General features: G+C 35.1%; 1 protein-coding gene and 1 long non-coding RNA gene across 2 annotated transcripts in view; one reads left to right on the top strand and one right to left on the bottom strand.

The window, feature by feature from the left end:
- The window catches only part of LOC126736908 (uncharacterized), a 72,035-nt gene that overhangs the window by 3,164 nt on the left and 43,752 nt on the right, over nt 1-25,119 (bottom strand). The window lies entirely within an intron of this gene.
- On the top strand, nt 714-23,428 carry LOC126736905 (DNA-directed RNA polymerases I, II, and III subunit RPABC1). The gene is made up of 6 exons (XM_050441536.1): nt 714-921; nt 9,964-10,052; nt 10,115-10,289; nt 10,348-10,511; nt 10,572-10,653; nt 23,283-23,428. Exons 1-6 carry the CDS (start codon nt 865-867, stop codon nt 23,346-23,348), a joined length of 633 nt encoding a protein of 210 aa, XP_050297493.1. The 5' UTR covers nt 714-864; the 3' UTR covers nt 23,349-23,428.

Genomic DNA, 25,119 nt, shown 5'->3' with positions numbered 1-25,119 from the left:
GTTGGGATCGAAGTTCTTGGCGATAAAAAAATCTTGTGGTGTAAGAAATGTCCAAATTTAGACTTTTGTTCATAGTTATATAGTTCATAGTTACATGTTACATAATTCACGATTTTTTTTACAGTTAGAGCTTCTATAATACATTTCTACATATGCAAATATATATACTAATAGGAGTAGACATACTATATTAAAACTGACTTAAAAAATATTTATTTAAATATACATATGAGTAGAAAGCTACATTTGTTGCACAGAAATCAAAGAATTGTCACAAATATACTAAAATTCAGATCGCAATATCGACCCAATAGGAGCATCTATTAAATATATTTGAAATTTAGAAACCTTTAACCTTTTAAGTTAATAGTGATATAGTTAAAAAAAAATTAGATAAAGGTAAAATATACTAAATCTAATGTGAATGTATTTAGTTTTAAATATGTTAAAAGTGTGGAGAAAACTAGTTTGGTAGTGGTAAAGCTGATAAAACAATGAGGCTGTTAAAAAAATAGATATCTGCAATTTTAAGCTGTCTTAAAAATATAACGATAACAGTTATACGATAACTGTTATTTAAATTTAAAAATAACAGTTTTGCCTATCTCTACGAGTTTTTATACAATCACAAGTTTTTATGTCAATCAGAGCAACCACCACTGACACAGGACTAACTTCAGACATGTTCTCCTGTCAATGTCAACGTCAACAAATGACAAATAGTTGGGGAAAAATCAAAAATCAAAACAATAACACGCGTTTCACTTTAAATTACCTTTTCAGCTATTTCAAAAAAATTATTGGAAGAATTGTACTCTAATTGTTTAATTTTATAGTTAAATACGTATCGTTCAGTTCCATAAAATGGATGACGAAGCGGAAACTTACAAACTATGGAGAATCCGTAAGACCGTTATGCAGGTAAGCTCATTCTTCACTTAATATTTTTTACATAGTTTATTTCTAATTTTTTAAAGGATTTGATGAATCAAAATATCAAAGCCTTGATTTCCATAGAATTTCTTTAGGGATCTGGGTTGCAAATTTTCCTTAATCATATTTGTAATATCTTATGCCGATGACACAGCAGTCATTTTTTCAGATAACACTTGGGGTAAAGTAAGGAGAAGCACAATTATGGGCATTCCTAAAGTAGAAATATGGTTAGACACATTTAAACTCTCACTCAACATATCTAAAACACATTATATTGCATTTTCTTTAACTGTAGCAAACCACCCAACATTCCATTCTTTAGATGTACAGTAGTGGCCATAATTATAGCAACAAGTACATTTTTCCTTCAAATTATATGATGTGGTAGATTAGAAAAAAAACTGGTATATATTATGATGTATTTTTCACAAAGCTTTTAATTTATGTTTATTTTTTTGTTACTTTATAAAAGAAATAAAAAATGGGAATTTTTTTTAGGAAACGGGTTGGACAAAATTATAGCAACACATTTTAGAAAAATCAATTTATTTATTCTCCAAAGTCAAAATAAGATTACAATACAATAATATTCTTCAGTATCTAGTATAGTACCCTTTAGCCCTTATAACAGCAATGCATCTTTTTGGCATGGATAAAATAAGTTTGTTTATAACATCATGATCGATTGACAACCAAGTATCCTGAAGAGCTTCGAAAAGTTCTCCAGCATTTTTGAAATTCCTGGTTCTACACCTGTTATCCACAATTTCTCAAAGATTTTCTATTGGATTTAAATCCGGAGATTGGAATGGCCACTTCATAACATTAATTTTTTCATCATGGAGAAACTCTTTTATTAGCCTTGAAGAATGTTTTGGATCATTGTCATGTTGAAATTGATATAACAGCGGCATATTTTCTTCAGAATAGGGTAACATAACATTCTTTAATATATCCTTGTACATAAATCGATCCATAATCCCTTCTATTCTGTGAAGAGGTCCCATACCATACCCCGAAAAACAGCCCCACACTAAAACTGAACCACCACCATGCTTAACTGTAGGAGAAGTGTACCGAGGATTAAATCTTTTGCCTACAGGACGTCGAACGTATGCAGCATCATCACTTTTAAATAAATTGAATTTTGATTCATCACTAAAAATAACTCTGCGCCACTGATCAATAGTCCAGCCCTGGTGTTCTCGAGCAAATTCAAGTCGGGCCTTCACATTCTTCTTGGAAAGAAGAGGCTTTTTTGCTGGTCTGCGTCCAAACAACTTATTTTCAAATAGAGTGAAGAATTCAATGAAGTTTCCCGGGGACGTCCCGAATTTTTTTTGGGTACTACCAGCCCTGTGTTATTGTATCTTTTCACTATACGTGATACAACTGATCTGTGAAGAGCAAAATTTTTTGCAATGGATGACTGTTTGATGCCTGACTTATACTGATTAATTATAAGTTGCCTCACTTCAACAGACACGGTTTTACCACGACTCATACTGTTATTTAAATAAGTTAATAACTACCAAGAAATCACAATTAGATCACTTCAACAGATTAAAAGAGCACTAAATTTCAAATGTTGCTATAATTATGACCAGGTGAAATATTTGCAATTACAAATATTTATTGTCAGCAAAAAAACAGGTAGGCTTTTTTTTATTTGAATGAGACATTTTGTTTAAATATTAAGAGGCCATCTAAACCAGTGGCGTACTTTTACGATTAATACATATAATAGTTATTATTACATATTAGTAAAATTCAGATTTGTTGCTATAATTTTGGCCACTACTGTAGGTTATGATACTCAACATAAAGATGTAATTAAAGAGGTCTCTTTTACTAAATATTTGGGTGTTACAGTGGATAAGCATTTAAAATGGAGCGAACATATTTTAAATCTAACTAAGAATATTCAAAAGCTATTAGAAACATTTTATATCTTAAGGCAAATTTTATGCCAAAAATTATTAATATCCATATATAAATCCTTGGTGGAATCACTTATCAGATATGGTATTGTTGTATGGGGAGGTCTGTATCAAAACTCTTTAAATTCCTTAAATGTAGTGCAGAACTATATATTAAAAGTTGTGTTTGGAAAAAATAAGCTCTACTCAACAAATCTGCAATCAAAAATTTTTAATTTAATTCCAAACAACATCAAGAGTGTTTATAGGTTCAAAACATTTAAAAAATTATGTAAAAACTTTATTTTCGAAAATAGAACAAAACTTATTTAACTCTAGGTTAAATTTTTGTGAAAGTGAATTAGGGTTGGGGGTAGGAGGATGTGTATGCATTTGTATGTTTTGTTATTGTGGCTCTTAATTTTTGTAATGGTTAGGGTATACTTTATTAATTTTTTTTTTTATTAAAACAGTTAGGAGCACATGCAGATATTTGGTTATCTAGGTGCATAATTTGTAATTTTGTATGTCTATGCTATGCATTATATTTATGTATCTGGATATATGAAGTAAAAATAAAATAAAAAATAAATAAAAATAAATATGCAACATTCATAACCTTAAAATTTTGTTCATTGATTAGATCCTGCTATTATTATATAGTAAGGATAATACACTCTTTATAATTGCCCTGTCATAAAAATCACTATTATGTGCTTTCAGACCACATTTTAACACTTGTGGACACTAGGAAATAATAAAGTGAGACTTTTTCAATAAAATAATGCCAAACTATCGACCCGCAGGTGTGAATAATGGTGGAATAAGATATAAATACTCAATAATTTATAGCACATACAAAGACATAGTCAAAAGACCAAGACTAACATAACTGCAATCATCCCTGTAAACTAAACCAGATATCACTCTTACCTGCAAGCCAAAAACTCTGTTTACCTCTGCTGCATGGCCCCAGGCAAGAATTACATATGAAAGATGGTAATGAAAAATGGCAAAGTATGCTATTCTTAACATATCAGCAGAGATGCAATTGCAGAGGTTTCTGAGCACATAGGCGAGTTGAGTTTCCCCGCAAGACCATCAATATACTTACCCCATTGCAGCTTTGGGTCCAAAATGACTCCCAGAAAACTAACCTCTAAATAATAATAATAATAATAATAATAATAAGCCTTTATTTCCAACAGGCAACTTGCCCAATAACAGGAAACAGTTGCAAAACAATGAAAAATATAGTTAAAAAAAAAAACACACACACAAACAAACCTAAAAGAATGAAAAGAAAAGAAAAAGAGTAAAGTAAAGTCACATTCTCAAAAGTTATCCAAAGAATTAGAACAAATAACTATTAATATGATATAAAAACCCAATTATAAAAGTTTAACAAGATAATCACATATTCAACAAAATTAAATTAAATTAAATTAACTGCAATATACCTACTAACTATAACTTAAACACATGGGTCTTAATCCCAAGAGTAATGATCCACCAAGATATCGACAATCACATGAACCGGAGAAAAATTTATATCGCACATGTGACAGATCCGATTAAATATAGCGCATATTGTATATAGTGGCGATTTCAACAGGATGTTAGTATGAGGCCTTGGCAGAAAGAATGTTAGGGGATGTCTAGCATTAAGCCTAGGCACCATGAAACGTACACCGGAAAGAAGTACAGGACTATCAATGAATCCATTCAGTAACCCATGCAGGAATTTTACAGAGAAGATCATTCTTCTGAGTTGTAATGGATGTAGATTGAAGCGTTCCAATAGTTGCCGATGATCAAACCCTCTTTCCGGATATATGTCATCCTGCCTGAAGGCCAAAAACTTAGCAAATCTACGCTGAACAGATTCAAGGAGACCAACATGATTCTGATAGAGCGGGTTCCATATAACGCAGCCAAACTCCAGTTTTGATCTCACAAAGCAACAGAAAAGCAGTTTTAATGTAGACTCCAAAGTAAAACTCTGAGAACTTCTAATTATGAACCCAAGCCTTCTCAGGGCTGACTTGACTATGTTATTGAAGTGTGGAACGAATGTAAATTCAGAGTCAAAGGTTATACCAAGATCAGTAATTTGCTCTAATCTACTCAAAATAGTATCATTAATAAAGTAATTAAAATTTAAGGGTGTTTTTGATCTAGAGTAACTGACCACACTACACTTAGCCGCATTCAAGCCTAACCTGTTAACAGCGCACCATACCTCCAATGTATTTAGACAGTTCTGAAGAAAAACACAATCCTCCAAGCCATATACATTTAAATATAGCTTCAAATCATCGGCAAAAGCCAGCCTATGACAAGTGAGTGACTCAATCAAGTCATTTATAAAAAAACTAAACAGGAGCGGACCCAGGTTCGAGCCCTGTGGCACACCCGACGTTACGTTAAAAAGTTTCGATTTAAAGCCCTCATATTCGACATATTGAGATCTACCAATCAAGTAGGAATGAAATAAATTAAATAATCTCCCTGAAAAACCATACTGAGTTAATTTATGCAGCAAAATATAGTGATCTATCCGATCAAAGACTTTTTGGAAGTCGGTATAAATAACATCGACTTGAGTATTAACATCAAGTGATTCACAGATGTGACTAGACAGACAGGATAAGTTAGTAACACAAGATCGCCCGCTAAAAAATCCATGCTGGTCTACAGAGATGAGTTCTTTTGCGTGACTAAATAGCGACCGATTCAGGATAATTTCGAAAAGTTTTGAGAAGTTACAGAGTAATGAGATTGGAGTAATGAGATAATGAGATTGGATAAAGCATTCTCTACATTTGACAGATCTCATAGAGAGTGTAACCTGATGTGTCTTATCACTATTTAAAGGCAGTGTGTTTGTGCAAAACCAATTTTCAGCCCTCGCCTGTGCCACCATAGATCCAAGTAGTGATTCCTCATGCAGCATAAAAAGCAGTTCCGTCATCAGCAAAGAGAGTGAATTTTGCAAGTTTCCCCTTCAGGAAGGTCATTTATATGTATTAAGAAAAGGATGGAACTGATCCTTGTGGCACTCCAATGCTCATAACCCTCTTTGCTGACGTCACACCCACGACCCCTACCACCTGAGATATTATAGAACGAGTTTTATACTGTTATGATTAAATTTATTTATTTATTTATTTACGGAATACATTTACAAAAGTGTTACATAGCATGCCCATATAAACATATATATTCAGATACATCAGATACATAGATAAATTTATAGTATTCAAGTTTTTGAAGAAGGATGCCATGATAGACACAGTCAAAGGCCTTGCTCAGATCACACAGAAATTGTCCTGAAAATTATGAAATGCCTCTATTATATCAGACACAAGATGTAGGATGCCCTGGACAGTATTCCTATGCTCTCTTAACCCAAACTGGCACCGGGAGAAGATACTATTGATCTCAAAAAACCCAACAATTTTAATGGCCATGCACTTTTCTACTACTATTTTAGATATTATAGGCAAGAGTGATATTGACCTGTAATTTTCTCGCAATAAAGGGTCACCCTTTTTAAAAATTGGTACCACAAGTGCCACTTTGAGAACTTCAGAAAAAGTATTCTGTTTAATACAAAGATTTATTAGCTTAGTCAAAGGAATTATTAGGCAGTTTTTAATAGTCTTTAACATTTTAGTGTTTAATCCATATATGTTACAGCTTGGTTTGTTTTTAGGTTATTAATTACATCCCTTACTTCATTAAAAGTTATCTCAGAAAATGAAAATGGAGGTAATGCTCTCTCTGTAAGATAATCAAGTGAATTATGTTAATTCACTTGATTATCAGTTAATCAGTTAATGTAATTGGAGGGGTGTATATCCCACCTGGGTCCAATACGGATTCTTATGAAGGACATTGTCAGTCAGTTGATATTCTCAGGCAACAATTTTCAAACTCTGACTTTATTATTTTTGGTGATTTTAATGTTCCGGATGCTCTTTGGGAAAATGATGAGTTTGGAACTGTTGTTAGATGCCCACCTAACTCATGTGGATTAATATTTGGGGAGTTTTATTCTTACCTTAACTTTTTTCAAAGGAATTTTGTGCCAAATGATAGAAATGCCTTTCTTGATCTCACTTTTACAAATAGGAATGATCTAGTGGTGAGTGAAGCTGTTGACGGTGTTTTTGATAAATCTGTCTATCATAAGCCTTATCATTTTGAATTAACTTTTAACAGTGGTAAAGAAAAAACTTTAAATTTTGTACAGTTCTTCTATGACTTTAGAAATGCAAATTATTTGGGTGTTAATAGTTATTTGTGTGGAGTTGATTAGGACCATGTTTTGAATGTAATTAATATTGATGATGCGGTTTCAGAGTTCTATCATATATTGAATATGGCTATAGCTTTGTTTGTGCCTCTTAAGAGATTCAAAACCTCGTCTTTTCCCAGTTGGTTTTCAGGGGAGTTAAAGTACTTGATCCAGCAAAAGAAAATTTCACATAAAAAATATCAGTCTAGTCATACTGTTGCAGACTACGAAGTCTTTTCAGATCTTAGAGCTAGGTGCAAAACTCTAACGGAGACTTGTTACCAGAACTTTATTTCAAATTTGGACCAGTTACTTTATACAAACCTCAAAAGTTTTTGGTATAAGTTTAATAACAGGAGAGCAACGAATAGGCTTCCTGATTTGATGACCTATAATGATGGGGAGTTTGCAGGTTGTGAACAAATTGCAGAGGGGTTTGCCAGGTTTTTTTCTACTGCCTATAATAATGTCTTACCTTCTCGGCAGGCTGGTGTAAACATGACTATTCCAAATCCTAAATTATCTATTGGATTAATTTTTGATAAGATCTTTCGATTACCCCTTAAACTTAGTGCTGGCCCTGATGGTATACCCAATTATTTTTTGAGAAAATGTGTATGTGCCCTCTCTTATCCCCTCTTTATTTTATTCAGTAGGTCTTTAGACTTGACAGTTTTTCCATCCGAGTGGAAACTCAGTTTTATTACGCCTATATTTAAATGTGGTGCTGCTAATGAAATGATCAATTACAGGAGTGTGTGTGTACAGTCTGCCATCCCAAAACTTCTAGACAGTCTTATTTATGACTAAATTAATTTTTATTGCAAAGAACTTCTGTTAAATGAACAGCATGGCTTCAGTCGTGGCAAGTCTGCTATTACAAACTTGTTGCTGTATCAGGGTGCTCTGTTAAGTGCTTTGGAGAGGGGTGAACAGGTGGATGTAATATATACAGACTTTTCCAAGGCATTTGACAGTGTCAACCATAGCTTATTATTAGAAAAATTGAGACTTTTTGGTTTTTCAGATTGTTTGGTGGCCTGGTTTGCGAGTTTTCTTTCTGACAGATTTCAGCAGGTACAAATTGGGGATGCTAGGTCGCATCTTATCAGTGTGACCTCTGGGGTTCCACAGGGTGGTCATTGTTCTCCCCTGTTGTTCAATATTTTCATTAATGATATTTTGGTTTGCTTTAAAAATAGTAATTTTTTGTTATTTGCCGATGATTTAAAGTTTTATGAGGTGATCAGTTCAGAACAAGACATGGTTCTCTTGCAAGATGATCTGAATAGATTGTGTGAATGGTGTGTTGGTAACAGTTTGGCTCTGAATGTGGGTAAATGCAGTTTCATTAGTTTCTACAAAAGAAACAAATGGGTAACTTCCTCCTATACTATTGATAATGTTAATCTTAGATACACTGAAGTAGTAAAGAACCTTGGTATCTTTTTTGTTTAACAATTGAATTTTAATACCCATGTAAATACTATTATAACTAAAGCATCTAAGGTCCTTGGTTTTGTCCTGCGCAATTGTAAGGATCTGTCGGTTGAAACTTGCAAAAGGTTGTACATATCACTTGTTGTCTCTTTGTTGAAGTATGGATCAATAATTTGGTCTCCTCTTTACATGAATAATTGTATGGCACTGAAGAGGGTTCAATATAAATTTCTACGATTCTGTCTTTATAAACTTCGCATTCCAGTTCCTAATGACCATTGTTATGATGAAGCAATGAACTTGCTGAATATGCGGAGTTTACTTAAGAGACGCACTGAGAATGATTTGGTGTTTATTTATAAACTTTTGAATGGCCTTGTGATTTGTCCCGAACTACTTAATAGGATTTCATTTAATATTCCATACCGTAATCTGAGGGCAAATCGATTGTTTTCTTTGCCTTATCATCGTACCAACTATGCTATGCACTCGCCTGTCGAAAGGACCTTGAGGCTGGTAAACTCTACTGGAATTGAAGTTTTAGGAATTTCCTTATTGCATTTTAGGAGTCTTATTAAGAGTTTGTAGGATTTTGTTTTTTGAATTAATTTTGCTCCATGATTAATGATTTGAAATACATTTGATCATTGTCATTGATAATAATATATTTTGTTTTTTCTTAGCTAATTTTGCATTGTTAATTGTTCTGATTTTGAGAGAGTATTGTTACTACTTGTAAAACGGTTTAATTATCCTTGGTATTAAGATTAAGTCTGATAATTATTGTTAATTAGTAATTAGTGGTTAGGTAGTATAGCTTTTATTTCTTTTTCAGAAATATATATATTTTTTGTAATGGGGTTGATCCCGTGTATAAATAAATAAATAAATAAATAAAATTATTATTTGAAATTGGGATATCTTGCATGATGCTCTGTGCTATGCTGGAGAAAAAGTCATTTGGTGTAATTAATATATTTTTATGATTTAGCAACTTTTCACTTTTACCCCGGTGCCTGTTTATTATTTGCCACATAGTTTTTGCTGATTGATATCTTATTCAATTGGGAAACCCAATTTCTTAATTATTATCCCTGATTGCTTCCTCAAGGTTTTTTGTTAATTCATTCGAGTTGGGTAATTTTTCCAATTAATAAACCATGCAAATGTTTTATTGAATTATTGCGTGATCCAACTTTAATATGTATGCGGTCACGTCTTAATTCATTTATTATCAGATAATCATTATATGGGAAATAAACACTGCATAAATATACATGCATTTTCAATTACTAAAATATTAATATAATCTTTCAGTAACTTATTAACCCTATATCTTTATAATGTAAAATAATTTTGTTACAGCTCTGTCATGATAGAGGATATCTAGTCACCCAAGATGAATTGGACCAGACCCTTGAACAATTTAAAGAACATTTTGGCGATAAGCCTAGGTAAACAAACATTCGCTAAAATATACAGGTCCCACAACAATATATCTTAATTAATATTTTAGTGAAAAGAGGCCATCCAGAAGTGATCTTATTGTTCTAGTAGCTCACAATGATGATCCCACGGATCAAATGTTCGTTTTTTTCCCAGAAGAGCCAAAGATTGGCATAAAAACAATTAAGACCTACTGTCAAAGAATGCAGGATGAGAATATTCATAGAGCCATTATTGTAGTGCAGGTATTCTAGTAATATTTTTAATAAAATTACTCAATTTTTATAATTCGTTACTTCTCAGGCTGGTATGACTCCGTCTGCCAAACAATCGTTAGTGGATATGGCCCCAAAATATATTCTTGAACAATTTTTGGAGTCTGAACTACTTATTAATATAACTGAGCATGAATTAGTACCCGAACATGTGGTCATGAATCCTGAGGAAAAGGCCGAACTTTTGGCGAGGTACTATATAAATGATTTAAAGATTTTGACTTATATTTTACACATTTGACTTTTATTCAGGTATAAATTGAAAGAAAATATGTTGATGCGAATTCAGGCAGGAGATCCAGTAGCTCGGTATTTCGGTTTAAAACGTGGACAGGTAAGTGGGTTGAAACTTTTAAGTTTTATTATATTTGTTGGGGCAGACAAATAAGGGAAACGGAACAAAAAATTTTGATTGGTTGGATATTAACTGGTCCATGATTCTGCAATGAATGTGATTATTTTCTGTAAAAAACTTGATTTTGTGAAAAGGAAAGTCATTCTTCTTGTGAACATTTGCACTGTGATGCTGTTGCAGTAGAGATTAAAGTCAGCAGAGGAAATTGCAACCAAACAGACCTTTTTTATATATCTAAAATGATTAGTGGATAACTTGAAATAATGATGCAAAATTTCCGTTAATGTAAATAAAAGAAAAGGAAAAAGCTTGGGACAACAAATATACTTCAGCGATTTTAGCAATTCACTCAATACGTCTCGGCTTAACACACATTGGCAGTAATTAGGGATTGCCGAGGTTAGACCCGAGGTTGAATGCACCCAAATCATTCTATAAGAAATATTATTATTGTTATGTATTATTACTATTGAAAAGTTAAAGGAGCCTTTAATAGGTACATGTATCCTTCCTGAAGGTGAGGCTCATGGTCAAGACTAAGTTAATTAATAAAAAAGTCAAAAAGACCCAACAGTTGACTGGCATGTTAGCATGAGCAGTTATTTTTTGACTGAGATAAACTAAACATGATAATAATCTTAAAAATGTTTGACCAACGTCCTCACTCCTCAGATCGATTTCCCAGCAGCATTTCTCACTTCCTCTGTTAAATCTTGGACTCACAGGTTAACAATTTTTATTGAATGAGATCGCAAAAATTGAAATATAAAAGATATCACAAAAACGCAACCAGTAGCGCCTGGAGATTTCATTGTCCAAAATGTGCGTCTCATAAATTTTTGCAGAAATAATGCACTCGATATTGTATTTAAAACAAACTTAACGAAACTATGTTAAGAATTAGTCGAAAATAATATAATTCTTAAAAAAAGAAAATCGTTAAAATATGTCTCAACAACAGCCGGCAAAGAAAGTAAGCCAGAAGATATTGAGACGTGCGTTAATCCAAAGGATATGAAGATCCCAAGGATATAATGTGTTCGAAAGATCCAGAAAGCCAATATCCCTTTTAGACTTATCCTTAGTACCATATAATTTTAAACATATTTATTCGAGAAATTTTTTCTGGGACATACGTATTTTTAACGCAACGGAATAATCTTTGAATAACTGTCAGTCTTTAAGGACCTCCTTGAAAAGAAACCAATTGATAAATTTCATGTCAAGCCAAAAAGTGTGGAGTTGCTATATAGATGATACTTTTGTCATTTGGCTATATGGACAGCGTTTTTAGGATTTTCCCACGCATCTGAAATTTAATCACCTCAATATCCGGTTAAAAATTAGAGTGGACTAAAACAGTATTTTTGTTGTCTTGGACATTCTTATTAACAGAAAACCAGAGCTAACGTTGGGCCAGTCAGTGTGTAGGAATGCTACACATACATGCCTATATTTTTACGCATTATCGCATCTCTCTACACCCTAGACAAAGGCCGACTTGAACTTTTATCGCCCCTAGGCAATTGAGGAACTCGCCGCCCTTATTTTAACAAAAATCCGATTTTGATACATTTAGGCATTGTAAAAGGCCGCCACGGCTTTGCTGGCACATGCATACCCTTTTGACGAAATTTTCAATAACGTTACTGCTGAAACTACATGTCGTCGAGATCAATACCTCCCCAATGAGGCACAAGAAATATACAGATCGTGTTATCGTGAGCTACGTATTACCCAAAATAATGGCAACACCGCTTGGTTGCGGCTTGCAGGCGGCGGAATTTTTCGTTTTTATTTTTTGAACCGGGAGTCAGCAGACCTCACTTTGCTGTGTTATTGCACGTTGCATTAATAATTTTTGAGCGTTATTTTCGTGTTTTTTTCACTATGGCTGTTTATACCCCTTCCGAAAGAGTTCAACTAATTAAATAGTTTTATGGAGGCAATTCGGCAGTACAATGTAGAGATTTGTTTTCAGTGGCATTTGAGAATAGACCGATTCCTTGTGCAAAAATGGTTTTAAATGTGGTTACAAATTTTGAGACATCTTTTTGTCTTCAAGATTGTAAAAAATGCCACACAAAACGTCAAGAATTACCTGTTGAAGTGATCCAGGATATAGAACGGCGGGAAGAAATGGTTTGCAGTACCCTAGAACTTGATTCGACACGGTCCTCTAGAAGTGTTGGAGAGGAACTGGGAATGAGCAATAAAACTGTTGCTAGTATCTGGAAAAACTATGGGTACAAATGTTTCAAGTATTCAAAAACTCAGGAAATATTTCCGGAAGACCAGTGGCGAAGAATGGAATTTTGTGAAACCATGATGGAAAAGGCAAATGAAAACGAATATTTTTTAAAAAATATTGTGTTTTCTGATGAATCTTCTTTTGCATTACATGGCAAACACAATCCTTCCATTGTTCGTCATTGGTCTCAGGAAAACGAGTACAGAAGTTTTCAGTTTCGTACCCAGTATCCTCAGAAATTGAATGTTTGGCCAGGTATTTTGGGCGACAATGTTATAGGGCCATTTTTTATTGATGGCACTTTAAACGCCCAAAAGTACCTTGAGTTGCTGCAAAACCAAGTTCTTCCTGCCATTCAAATGCTACATGATGTAGACCTGGGATTGGTTTATTTTCAGCAAGATGGCTGTCCTGCTCATAACGCGGCTAGGGTAAAAGAATTTTTAACAAATACTTTTCCTAACCGCCTTATTAGTGGGACTGGCGATATTAAATGGCCTCCTAGATCTCCAGATTTGTCTCCAAATGACTTTTATCTGTGGGGTTACCTTAAGCAGACCATTTACAAGCATGAATTTAGTAGGCCAACAAATTTAGAGGCGTTGCGAAATAGCTTTTACGATAGGTTAAGTTTTTGTTTAGCGAAAGAAGGCGGTTTATTTGAGCCTTTTATTTAAAAAATTATATGTTGTTAAGTTTGTTTATAGATTTTTATTTCTGATTTTTTATTATATTTTTATCAGAGTTGATATTTTATTTTTTATTGGAATAACGCTTTAATTTTCATTATGCAAAACACAGCATATTAAACATTTTAAAATTACAAATCTATGCGGGTTTTACACATTGTCATGTCTGTAAAACCGGCATTAGAATAAATATTTTTAAAATGCCTGGATTTTCGCGTAACATTTTGGGACAATTTGTTGCCAAACGAAGCAAATCCCACGAAAGTCAGATGTTTACTAATCCCGTCCTCGGGCCGGCCGGAGCGGTGCTCTGTCGCAGGCACTCGTACACGCGCGAGGTTGCAAAATTTCGCCTTTATGCGGTTTCCTATAACGAACGCAAACACGATCTATATATACATAGCACGATAACGTCCGCCATTCACCGTTACTGATTTACCTTCTTTGCTTTCGAAGAAAAACGGCAAAATTATCCTTCCAGACCATAATTCCCACCATACAGTGACACGATTTGGATGCATTGGTTTCTGATGAATCATTCGTGGATTTTCTAAGCTTAAATGCGACAGTTTTGCCTTTTAACGAAACCTTCGAGATGAAAATGGGCCTTATCACTGAAAATTATTCGGTTCGCAAAATGAGCAGGATGCTTAAGGATCCAATTGGTGAATTCTCTTAGCTGTTCATGGCCTGCTGGCAGAAGTTGTTGAGTCAGTTGGATTTTGTAGATATGCAGCTGTAAATCTTTAGTGGGAATACGCTGAAGAGTGCCTGTTGACATGTCCAACTCTTGTGCCGGATGACGAATTTATGTTTTGTTCTGAATGACCTCTATGAGCTCGTATCGTGTGTTTGACAGACCAGTAATTTCAAATTTTTTGATGATTCTTTTCAGAGTAGATGAATTAGGAACATTATTTTCACTGAATATTTTTACATTAGGAATAGTGGCAAATAAACTTTCGCCATTTTAATCATAATTTTTGACAATCAGGAAGCATTGTTCTACCGTGTAATGCTCCATGTTTACTAACCGCCATCTGTCACATGATAATGGTTGGTTGATTGGCTGAATCTACAATTTAACGTGAACTCCAAACAGTCAATTTTTATCGACTGCTGCCCAGATTAGTTTTGTTGATTTTGATTTTTTGTAAAGACAAACACAAATAACCATACCCATGCCAGGATTCGAACCTGAGACGACACAATCGCATCATGAACATTTGCCCACGGTGCCACCCGGGTCGACCACATGCTAATAATGTGACATTATAATGTAAATTTTGTGTTCTTATTGAAACACCCTTTATTTGGATTATAGAAAAAATGTACGCTGACGAGTTATTAATAGTAGCTAGAGTTAAACGCATGCATTATGTCTCAGAAAATAACACAAGATACTCTGGACATGGCGGGAGGAAGGAGGCTTGCGGATACATCTGCTTAAAATGACTATTATTCCTTTTACAAGAAAAGAATCTCTAGAAATATTAAAAAGCTCAATGAAATATAAATACCATTGGTATAGCGGGTTGGGAAGGGCAGGAAAAATTTTCTCCACAAACAATTCATTTGTGAAGAAAAGTCTTCCCGCCCATCCCAACCCGCTATATTATAGCCACTCCACTTCCAGAATGGACTTCTATTTACAAATAAATACCATTCTTCAAAGAGGCGGAATACCTTAAGGTCCACAAAGCAAATCTGAAGGCAGAATCTGCCCTAGATAGATGCAAAAGACATTTGAGGTAGAAACTGGGGCTAAAATATCATAGTAAGAGCTATGTTGACTTATGATTCAAAGGAAGGTAGCACAACCTACAGCAATCAAGCAGTTAGGATAGGTTTGTTGTAAGTGGGGCACCTTGTGTCCCTCCACTGTGATGTCTATTTTGGCTCACTCCTAAGTATTTATATTGTCCCAATCAGGTCTGCCCTCTTTAAGAGTTCGATAATTTGATTGGAAGAAGCTTTCTTAATATCTGCCTGGTTCTCTCTAGTGCAGAACATCTGCATAGGGTATGCTCTGCAGTCTCGTCCTCCTCCGTGCATTCGGCGATTGCCGCCAAACCAATCCTGTTCATGTGGTGACGCAGTCTGCAATGGCAGGTATACATTACCATTAGGGATTTTAAGTGCTTCCTGTTAAGTTCCCTTATGAGGTATTTGTTACCTTCCTTGTTGCGTTCGGTATGAAAGCCTTCGCATGGTTGTGTTCTGGAAATACCTCCCAGTAGCTCTTTGCTTTGTTATGCACCAGGGTTGTAATAATTGTGTTTTGCCGTATTGTAGGCAGTGCCTAATGCTGGTTCTGGACCTTTCTCCAAGCAGTATGAGCTCGTTTTTGCAACTCCATATTGCTCTAGATGTGCAGTTAGAGGATTCTAGCGCTTTTAGCATTCTTGCACAGATTTTAATTGCATGTACTTCCTCTTGAAAGATTGATGAGTATTTCCCAAAGTAGATAGATATTTCTGTGTGTTAGTGCAGTATATTCCAGCTCATACTCCAAAATTGGTTTTAGAGCCGTCTGAATATACTCAGATGGCCGCTCCATGCGTCGTTACTGCAGCCATAAAAAAACACCTACAGTGGTGCTCCTGGATTTACCGTCAATCCACATCTTCATACAAGCAGAAGTAAAGGCGGTGTAATACAGTCTGGAACAAAGTGTAAATCTAATGAAAAGACAAGAAAAGTCAAGGCTCTGGAGAATAGAGGATTAAGAGGCGAACTCAGTGGATCCGATCAGATAGGGGATACTTTATAACTGCCTTGCTTTTTAAGCAAAACAAATTAAATTTGGTGTAGATGTGTTTTTTTCCCTATTTGTTTATGTATATCACTTTGTTATCAAAAAATCTGCTGAATTTTAGATTTAAAGTTAGAAAATGCTTATATATGCTTTCCGCAAAGATGTTTATTGACGAATTCTAATAAAAAAATTTACCTCTACAAAGTAATACGATTCTCGACATTGATCTGAACTACACTACCATGCAGATGGTTTATACAGACTAAAGAGCGAAAGCATCTTAAATTGCTCATCTAGGGCATGTCTAGATCTATACATTATGTATTTATGAGGTCTTAGAACATTTTACATCCCTCCTTCTGCCAACCTAAAAAGGAATCTCGATATAGCGACATTCTAGGCGTCTGCAGATGCACTCGATATTCTGAGCCGCATCTGCTTGTCGTGTTGCGTGTATAGCTCTAGGTGGAATGGTGGGCCAGTTCGGAAGAGCACTTGCCGTAATGGTATCGATAAAACAGTCAGGTCCGCCGACTTCCTTCTATGCGTCAAACTGTCCAAGCTTATAGTTATCTGTGAATCTCCTGTTACAAATAGTCCTCTTCTGGATGTAATCAAGAGGCGGTTAGAGAGCCCCAAGTTTCTTTATTACCATGGCGATTGCCGGGACTAAAGCAATTGGACGGCAATTGATGAGCACCGTTTTTTTCCGCTTTTTTTGGGTATTGGTTGAATCCGCACAAGTTTCCAGTCTCCAGGGAAGAGACCTTTCTGTATGAAAGATAAAACACTCGGTATCACGATGGTGTCCGCACGACTTGCATGACCGCACACTTTTTTAATATTATTGGCGGTATTCCATCAGGGTCGAGGACCTTGTTAGTGTTCAAGTCTTCAATATTTTCAAGATCTGTGTGACGGAAGACTTATCTCTGACATCGAACCAGCCTTTTTTGTCATTTTGCCTTGTGGGTCTACGATAGATTTTCATGCGAACATCACATCCAGCAAGTCTGCCTTTACTATTGTGGTCATTGCAATGGAACCATCTTCCCTAGTCAATGGTAGAATTTTTGGCCTACAGAAGCCTTGACCAACTGCTTTTGCTACGGACCAGAACGATCTTGGGCAATTGAGAAGTTTGTTCTTCACTCTCTTACTACATTTTTCTTTGGGACTGTTGATCATCTGCTTAAACGCATTCTCAAGGCAACAAAGTTGACGCGATTTGGGTCTTGGCGCCATTTGCGATAAGCAGCATTTTTGTTAACAAGACAGATGCAACTTTTATCAGACCACGGTTTGCTGTTGTCCGAAGAGCTTTTGAAGGTCTTCGAAATATATCCTTCAAACCTGCCCAAATCATCTCTGAAATTTCATTCGAACACGCTGAAGGATCATTAGTCCTGAGACAGACATCATTCCAAGGAAATCATTCCAATCAACCAATGCTTACAATTATCCTCCTAAGGCATGCCTAGATTTAGGTTTATTTGGGTCGGACAATATTTTACATCCCTGCTTCTTGAGGCATGCTTTTTTAACCTTCCTGCAAGAAAAGATTCTATCAATTTTAATGATAAGCCCTGGATTCCATGCTTTTACAATTTTTTATTATAAATGTGACATTAGCTGTTGTCAAACAGTTCATGTCTCAGCTTTAGACAAGCACAGTTTTAATTTTTGCTTTCACTTTTTCCGATCTCTCTAAAAGAAAATTCTGCTGAGTTTAATTATGCTATAATTTTTCTTTTTTGGAGTAATCACCATTTTTGAGTAGGAGGTTTCCAATTTATAACTTCAGGTTCTGAAGAAAACAACAATTTAAGAGAGTTAGTAGTTTTTTAAAGAGGAGGAGAGCAATCTCCGATAAACTAGACTCCGTCGGTTGATATTTCATCATAGACTATATTTTTATTAGTATAAAAAGTTATCATTATTTTAAGCATCTGTTTCACTGAAACATACATTGATCACTTTGTATAATATTAATAGAAGCGGAGGACTTTTTGTACTACGTTGGCCATGATTTCAATCACAATATTTTCGAAGATAAATAAATGTTATAGGGGGTTAAACTTAAATAGATTAAATACTGTTAATCTAAACGTTTTATGATTTGTTCGTAAAATACGTGTTTTGATTCTAATCTAGCTCCTTCGCCATTTAACAAATTATGTAAAAGTGATTTATTTTGCTATAAATACAGTTATTGTAGTTTTGTAATTTTTTCTTGAAAAGTCACCATCTAAAAATACGCCTAAGTATTACTTTTATACCTCTGCTGATTCTCTTCCTGAGGCAACTTGCTACAGGCTCCAGCAACATAACTTCCTTTTTTGAAATGCTCGTCATTCAAGTTGTGGACTTCGTATCGGGTCGTGAGTGGTGTCATTTAACAGCCATGGTTCTAAAGTTTTTTCCCCATCCCAGTTAGTCGCAATCATGGGTTGGAACAGTGAACAGCGTGCGTTTACCATGGAGGCTTACTTTTCGAACTCAACGCAACCCAGCACGCCTTTCGACTTCGCTTTAACGTAGCCCCGTTTCAGACAGGAAATCCATTGTTACATGGGTCACATACGTTTAGATAAACCGGAAATACCACAAGACTAAAGAACCCCAGTCTTTAGTCTCTCGGCTCCTCAGATCACTTGAAAACATTAAGGCAGTCAGATCTGCAATCCCTAAGGGTCTCTGCGCATAAAGGTGCGTTTGCCCTTGGACTTGCTCTCAGAATGTTCAGTGAGGCGAATCCTTCACGATGGTCTATGTTACCATCCATACAAGTTGGCGATTGTGTAGGAACTCTCCGACCGCGATTATAATTTTCGAAGAATGCATATGAGGCGCTTCTCGAAAATGTTCCCGAGGATGCAATTATTTTTTACAGCGCTTTGGTCCCTTGCGATTTTTCTTGTGGTTTTTTTTGAAATTCCGCGTTTATTTCAACTGTCCAAGAACCTTACAAGAACTAAAGGGCAACATACGGGCAGAAATTGCCAACATATCCGCTGCTATGCTGGCAAGGGTCATGACAAACGCTAGAAATCGCCTTATTCAATGGAAAATGAGGGGCGTCGCCTACCAGATATTATTCTCAAAACTGTGTAAAACAAAACTTTAATTACGTACTTATATTCTTCTTAAAAAAAGGAAGTTACGTTGCCTGTATAATTCATTGATGAACGCTTATTTTTAAAAAATTATAAAGAATTTGTTTTGAATTCCTTAAAAAAAACTGTTTTTTTTTAAATTGTTTCTTCTCATGCCCTTGATAACATAGCTAAATTTATAGACCATGTGTTAATACAGCAGTTGAATGTTTAAATGGCGATGCTCTATTATGAAGTACTCTTACTGGTATCAATTGACTTTTTTTGCTTAATTTTATGGTTTTCTTGGAAAACGTAGCAAATTTAACTATTTTCTGCCTGTTAAACAGTGTGTCTTATAAGTCATGTAACATGTTAATGTTTAGATAATATATAGTCCGATTTCTCTACTTTTTAACAAAAAAAAAAGGAAAATTTATATTGTATATGGTCGACAATTTCCTAGCTTCCTATTTAGTTATGGACCCAAATATTAAAAATGTATTATGGTCTTGTTAAGGGCTGATCAACTACATTAAATAACTAAATATAACAAAATTTTTAAAAAATGTATTTTTTTAAAGTTATTATCTTCTTTTAACCAAATTGTTGACATAACCTATACAAATGAATCTAGCTAATAATTATAGCATTATCATATTGTAAATCTATTTTTCTTCGGTTTCATTCCTTAGATATTATTTGAGTATTAAATTGTAAGGCAGTGGGCAGCCAAGGAGGCTGTATACACATAGGTCTTCTAATGGACCCGTCGTGTCCCACCAAGCGTTACCAGAGCTACTAGCCGTTCAAAAACCAACGAGGCAATCTGGTTTGAAAGACTTAATGTCGCTGGGTAAGTTGTAGGTGTTACCCAGATATATTTTGAACCTAACGCGCTAAGTGCTGGGCACTCCTCGATAACATGGTCTGCAGTTTCATCCTCTCAACATCACCGGAATTCTGGATTGTCCTCAATACCTGGTGTGAAGATCTTAAATGCCACTTTCCGATTAAAAGATCCGTCACCAGCCGAATTTTGCGTCTGGTGAGACAGGTGAAGCGCCCATCTATGTAAGCCTTTGCCTGTCTCATGCCAGCTGTTTCCGTTTATCTCTGGAGGGACCACTTATCCATCAGACTCTTCATTGATACAACAGCTACACGTTTGTCTAAATCGATTATAGGTTCGGAGCCTCCCGACCGTTTTGCAGATCTCAGTCTAGCGAGGGAGTCCACTTCTTCGTTTCCAGCATAGTGGGTGGAGTGGCCAGACACCCAGACAAGCTGAGGTCTGCAGCTCACCTTCACCAGTAGGTTATGTGGTTTTCTTGTAAATAAGAAAGGGTTGGACGTAGAATATGGTGTGTCAATAAATTTTGTGGCTCTTCTCTTTCTGCACCCAAACAATTTTTTAAATTTGAATTCTGTTGTTTGAAGGGACAAGTCTAGTAACAATTGACTGCTGAACAAGCTGCTTAAACATAATTCTTCAACATAATGTAATTTAAAGTACCTTACTTTGACGTCATTCTTAAATAAACCATTTAATGACGTGATAGGAAAAACTGGGAGTAACACCAATAGAAAGCCTAATAAGAAAATGACATCTTAATTCATTTCACACATTACAGCTTTAATCAATGGACACCGCAATACTGTTGATATCGGCTCGGGCAGCAGGAAAAATACTTTCGTTACTTCATAAAGTATTCAGACATCTATCATTATAGAGCCTTATATACATTATAAATTCAACCCGTTTACTAACTCCGTTTTTTTGCTCTCATGAGCACTGGTGTGAAATTTAATTGCCCAAGGCATTCTTCAAGGGGTACTGCCTTAATTAACTACAACTTTCTACCAACGTTGGACAAAAGTGAGTGATTAGTGAGGTAGACACTACTAAATAGTGCATCTATTTAATTGAGATGTCAACTGATAAAGTATATTAAGAAATTACTGGCGTTTCACCTATTAAACAAATTCGTGCCGAAATGTGTCGTCTGAAATGATGATGAGGAATAAAAAAAGTTTTTAAAGGTTTGTGTATAAAAAGTGCAGAAACTCCTTACTCAAAAGCAAAAGGAATTAGCAAATTATTTGTTCTAACATCCTAAACACCATCGCTATCATCCTGATTTCTTAGGCAGGGTAATTACTTGTGATTTTCACTTAAGATCTCGAAACGCCATGCATTGAAAAGTCCCAATTCAAAGCAATGATGATTGTCTTTGGACATGTGATGATTATTTTTCACGTATTTGTTTATGAGGCTCTATTAATGAAGTGTGCACCAGCTCTGTCATTCTGGAGTCGTCTGTGTACCAAATTGATCCCATGTTGGCTTAGCCATCTCTACCTGCCATATAGTAACTCCTAATAAAAAAAATTAGATGCCAGAGACTATATTCCTGAACGACCTGTGAACAGCATAGCTTAGCCATCGGACTGCCATTAAGGTTATTACCACCGAAAAGATGAGCTCCAAGCTCATAGTGGGCTGCAGGATTCAGCTTGTCTGGGTGTCTGGCCACTTAGGCTGGAAACGAGAAAGCGGACTTACTAGCTAGACTGGGATCTGCGAAACGGCTGGTAGGCCTCGAATCTATAATCAGTATAGCTAAATATATAGCTGTTGCATTAATGAAGGGTCTGCTAGACAAGTGGACCGGAGATTGACGGAAGCACCTGGCATGAGACAGGCGAAGACATATATATATATATATATATATATATGGGCCTTTAACCAGACAACTACTGCGCTTAAATAGAAGCGAAAACCGATTAGTGACATTTCCTTTAATCGGACACTGGCATTTAACACCACACCATTGGTATTGCGGACAACCCGAAATGCCGATGGTGTTGAGAGGAGGACGAAACTGCAGACCACGATATCGGGGAGTGCCTAGTTTATCCAGCGACATTAAGTCTTTCGAACCAGAGTGCCTCATTGGTTTATCCAAGACTATTGGCCTCTGGTAGCCCTTGGTGGGGCACGACGGATCTATTAGGAGACGTGTATAACATCCTCTTTGGCTGCGCACAGCCTCACAATAAATTAATTCATTCACAAATAAGTGCGAAGATCTATTAAAAATTGAATGGCAATTGTAAGTTAATAAATAAAGAACAATTTTTTTTAAAAATATGGGAACCTTGTGTATTGGCTTTAAAATTGAGGTTAGGTGACTACTGGTTAAAAGGGTTATAGGGTATATTATGGTAATACTTTTTTAGCTTTCGGTTTATATTTTCACACCAATCGAACACGCAACGAAAACGTTTCAATTTGATCTTGAATCCAATAATAAAGTACTACTCAATTATCAAAACTATGACCATGAAGTTTCTGATAAAATAATAGATTTAAAACAAAATGAAAAAACTGTAAAACAACCGAATTTCAAAAAATAATTGATTATCTACGAGTTGTCTTTGTTGTTCTGAAAACCAGCAAATCTTCTGCGATAAAATTACTAGGTATAGAGGAAAATAAAATTATACCTACGCTAATGTTTAACAAAACAAGGCCCGCATCACTATGCATATTGAATAAAACGAATAACTAATTCGGTAATTTTTCAAAATATTAATGAAAACAGCAATTAAAAGTGCATTTGCATTAATTGAGACCTGGAACACCTGTACCAGCGGTTACTATAAATTAATTAATTTTACATATTACATGGGACGTCGGTTTTAGTTTTTTTATCAGTTTCAGTTTGCTTTTCCTGAAAATAAAAGCCTCTGAGGTAGAGGCAAAAAATTGTTATTATAAAAGTAATTAAAATGACATGCATTTATTTCAGGTAGTCAAAATCATCAGACCTTCAGAGACGGCGGGAAGATACATTTCCTACAGATTAGTTTGTTGAATTCAACGAGTCGAGTTTATGTTTATTTTAAGTAAAATATGTCAGTGACTATACAGCTTTAGTAAATTTTTTTTTTGTAAGTTGTGTGTTTTTTTACAAGCCTATAACTTCTTCTCACATGATTAATATTACTGTCAATATAAATTACTCACAGTATAGTCAGATTTCATTAGTATTTTAAATTCACCTTGCACGATAAAACATTTCAGAAAATAATTAACAAGAAACAAAAGGCTTGCAGTGAAATTTTGTTGTACGCTGCAACCCATTTTGATTGTACTTGTAGGGTTATCGATTATTTTCAAAGATATTATAAGTTTGCGGTTTTCGCGAACCTGTATCACTCTTTTGTGGAACCAGTGATACTATCAACAGAATTAAGCAAATTCCTTTTGCCTCTGAGGTACAGGGTAAATACGAAAAATTTCACTTTTATAAGCGCTGTCATAGCTTGCACCCCGTATAAGATCAAAAAAAGGTAAAAACTTCTTGGTGTGCATAAAACAATCCTCGCCTCATTTTAACCTTTTCAATAAAACTTAAGATCATCTGCAAATAAAAGATAGTTACTGTGTAAAAAAGTATATTAGAAATAGTGTATTTTTTTCAGTAATATTTTGAATATAAAAGTTTCCTCTATGGTCAAGAAGTTGTACCTTCGCTTCTGACAAAATTAAGTCACGTTCTGGAAGGCATTTAAGAAATTCCACATTTCTAAAGAGTAATTTAGAACAATTCTAGTCTAGATATATTAATAGACTAAAATTGTTCTAGTCTAGATGGTACTTCTTACTAAATTAATCGAATTTACTACCCACAGTCTATCTCTAAGTTTTCTTTTGATCAAATATTTTGCTTTTTTGACAGTGGTATCGCACAATATTGGATGAATGGTTCCATGGAACCATTTCTGAATTTCTCATTCATGGAAACATGAATTTCTCATTCATGGAAACATTTTTTGGCTAATCGTGTTTGGCATATTCAAGAAAGAATTTCACCCGATTGTTGGTATCACGTCCTTGACATAAATAATTCTAGTAATTGTAGCACTCATCCAATCTTCTAAATTGCAATTTGTGGTGGAATTGACCTTCGTTACTAAATTACTCTTTAGAAATGTGGAATTTCTGAAGACTGTGGATAGTAAATTCGATTAATTTAGTAAGAAGTACCATCTAGACTAGAACAATTCTAGTCTAGATATATTAATAAATTGTACAGGGGTGACTTCGCTTTTACTGCAAAGCAAATAGTTTTGAATATAATTCTTTTTATATAAGATACGACCGTAAAGTACTGCACACCAGGCCTTCTCAGAAGCAATACAAAATCCTATTAATTGGATTGAATGCGAGCAAATTTAAATCAGATGTAAATTTTATCCATCAGATGGTAATTTTATTGGGTATTTCTTGATCCCGAGTAAATTTAAGCTGCCATAAACGTTGAATTAGTAGTTCATAAAAATAGTTAGGGGGGTTAAGTCCCATGGGGGCAAAAATCTTACATAAAGCAAAAAGTAATTTTCTACCGGACTCTATTTTAAACCAAAAGAAAGCCATTCTGTCTGAATATCATCTTCTGGTAAGCCTTTTAATTACATAATAAGCTTCACAGCGTGTTGGGATATAGCAGGAGCGATGTCAACGATAACGACTACTGCCCTAGAAAACCTGACAGGGCTAAGCCCACTACACCTAGTGGTATGGGCTGAAGCAATGTCAGGAGCAAAAAGGCTATTGTCGAGTGGCGCAAAATCCTAACGAAA

The sequence above is a fragment of the Anthonomus grandis genome, chromosome 5 (genome assembly GCF_022605725.1).
Source record: "Anthonomus grandis grandis chromosome 5, icAntGran1.3, whole genome shotgun sequence".
NCBI classification, from domain to species: domain Eukaryota; kingdom Metazoa; phylum Arthropoda; class Insecta; order Coleoptera; family Curculionidae; genus Anthonomus; species Anthonomus grandis.
Note: the sequence above shows the minus strand (reverse complement) of the source record. Positions and strands in the feature narration are given on the sequence as shown.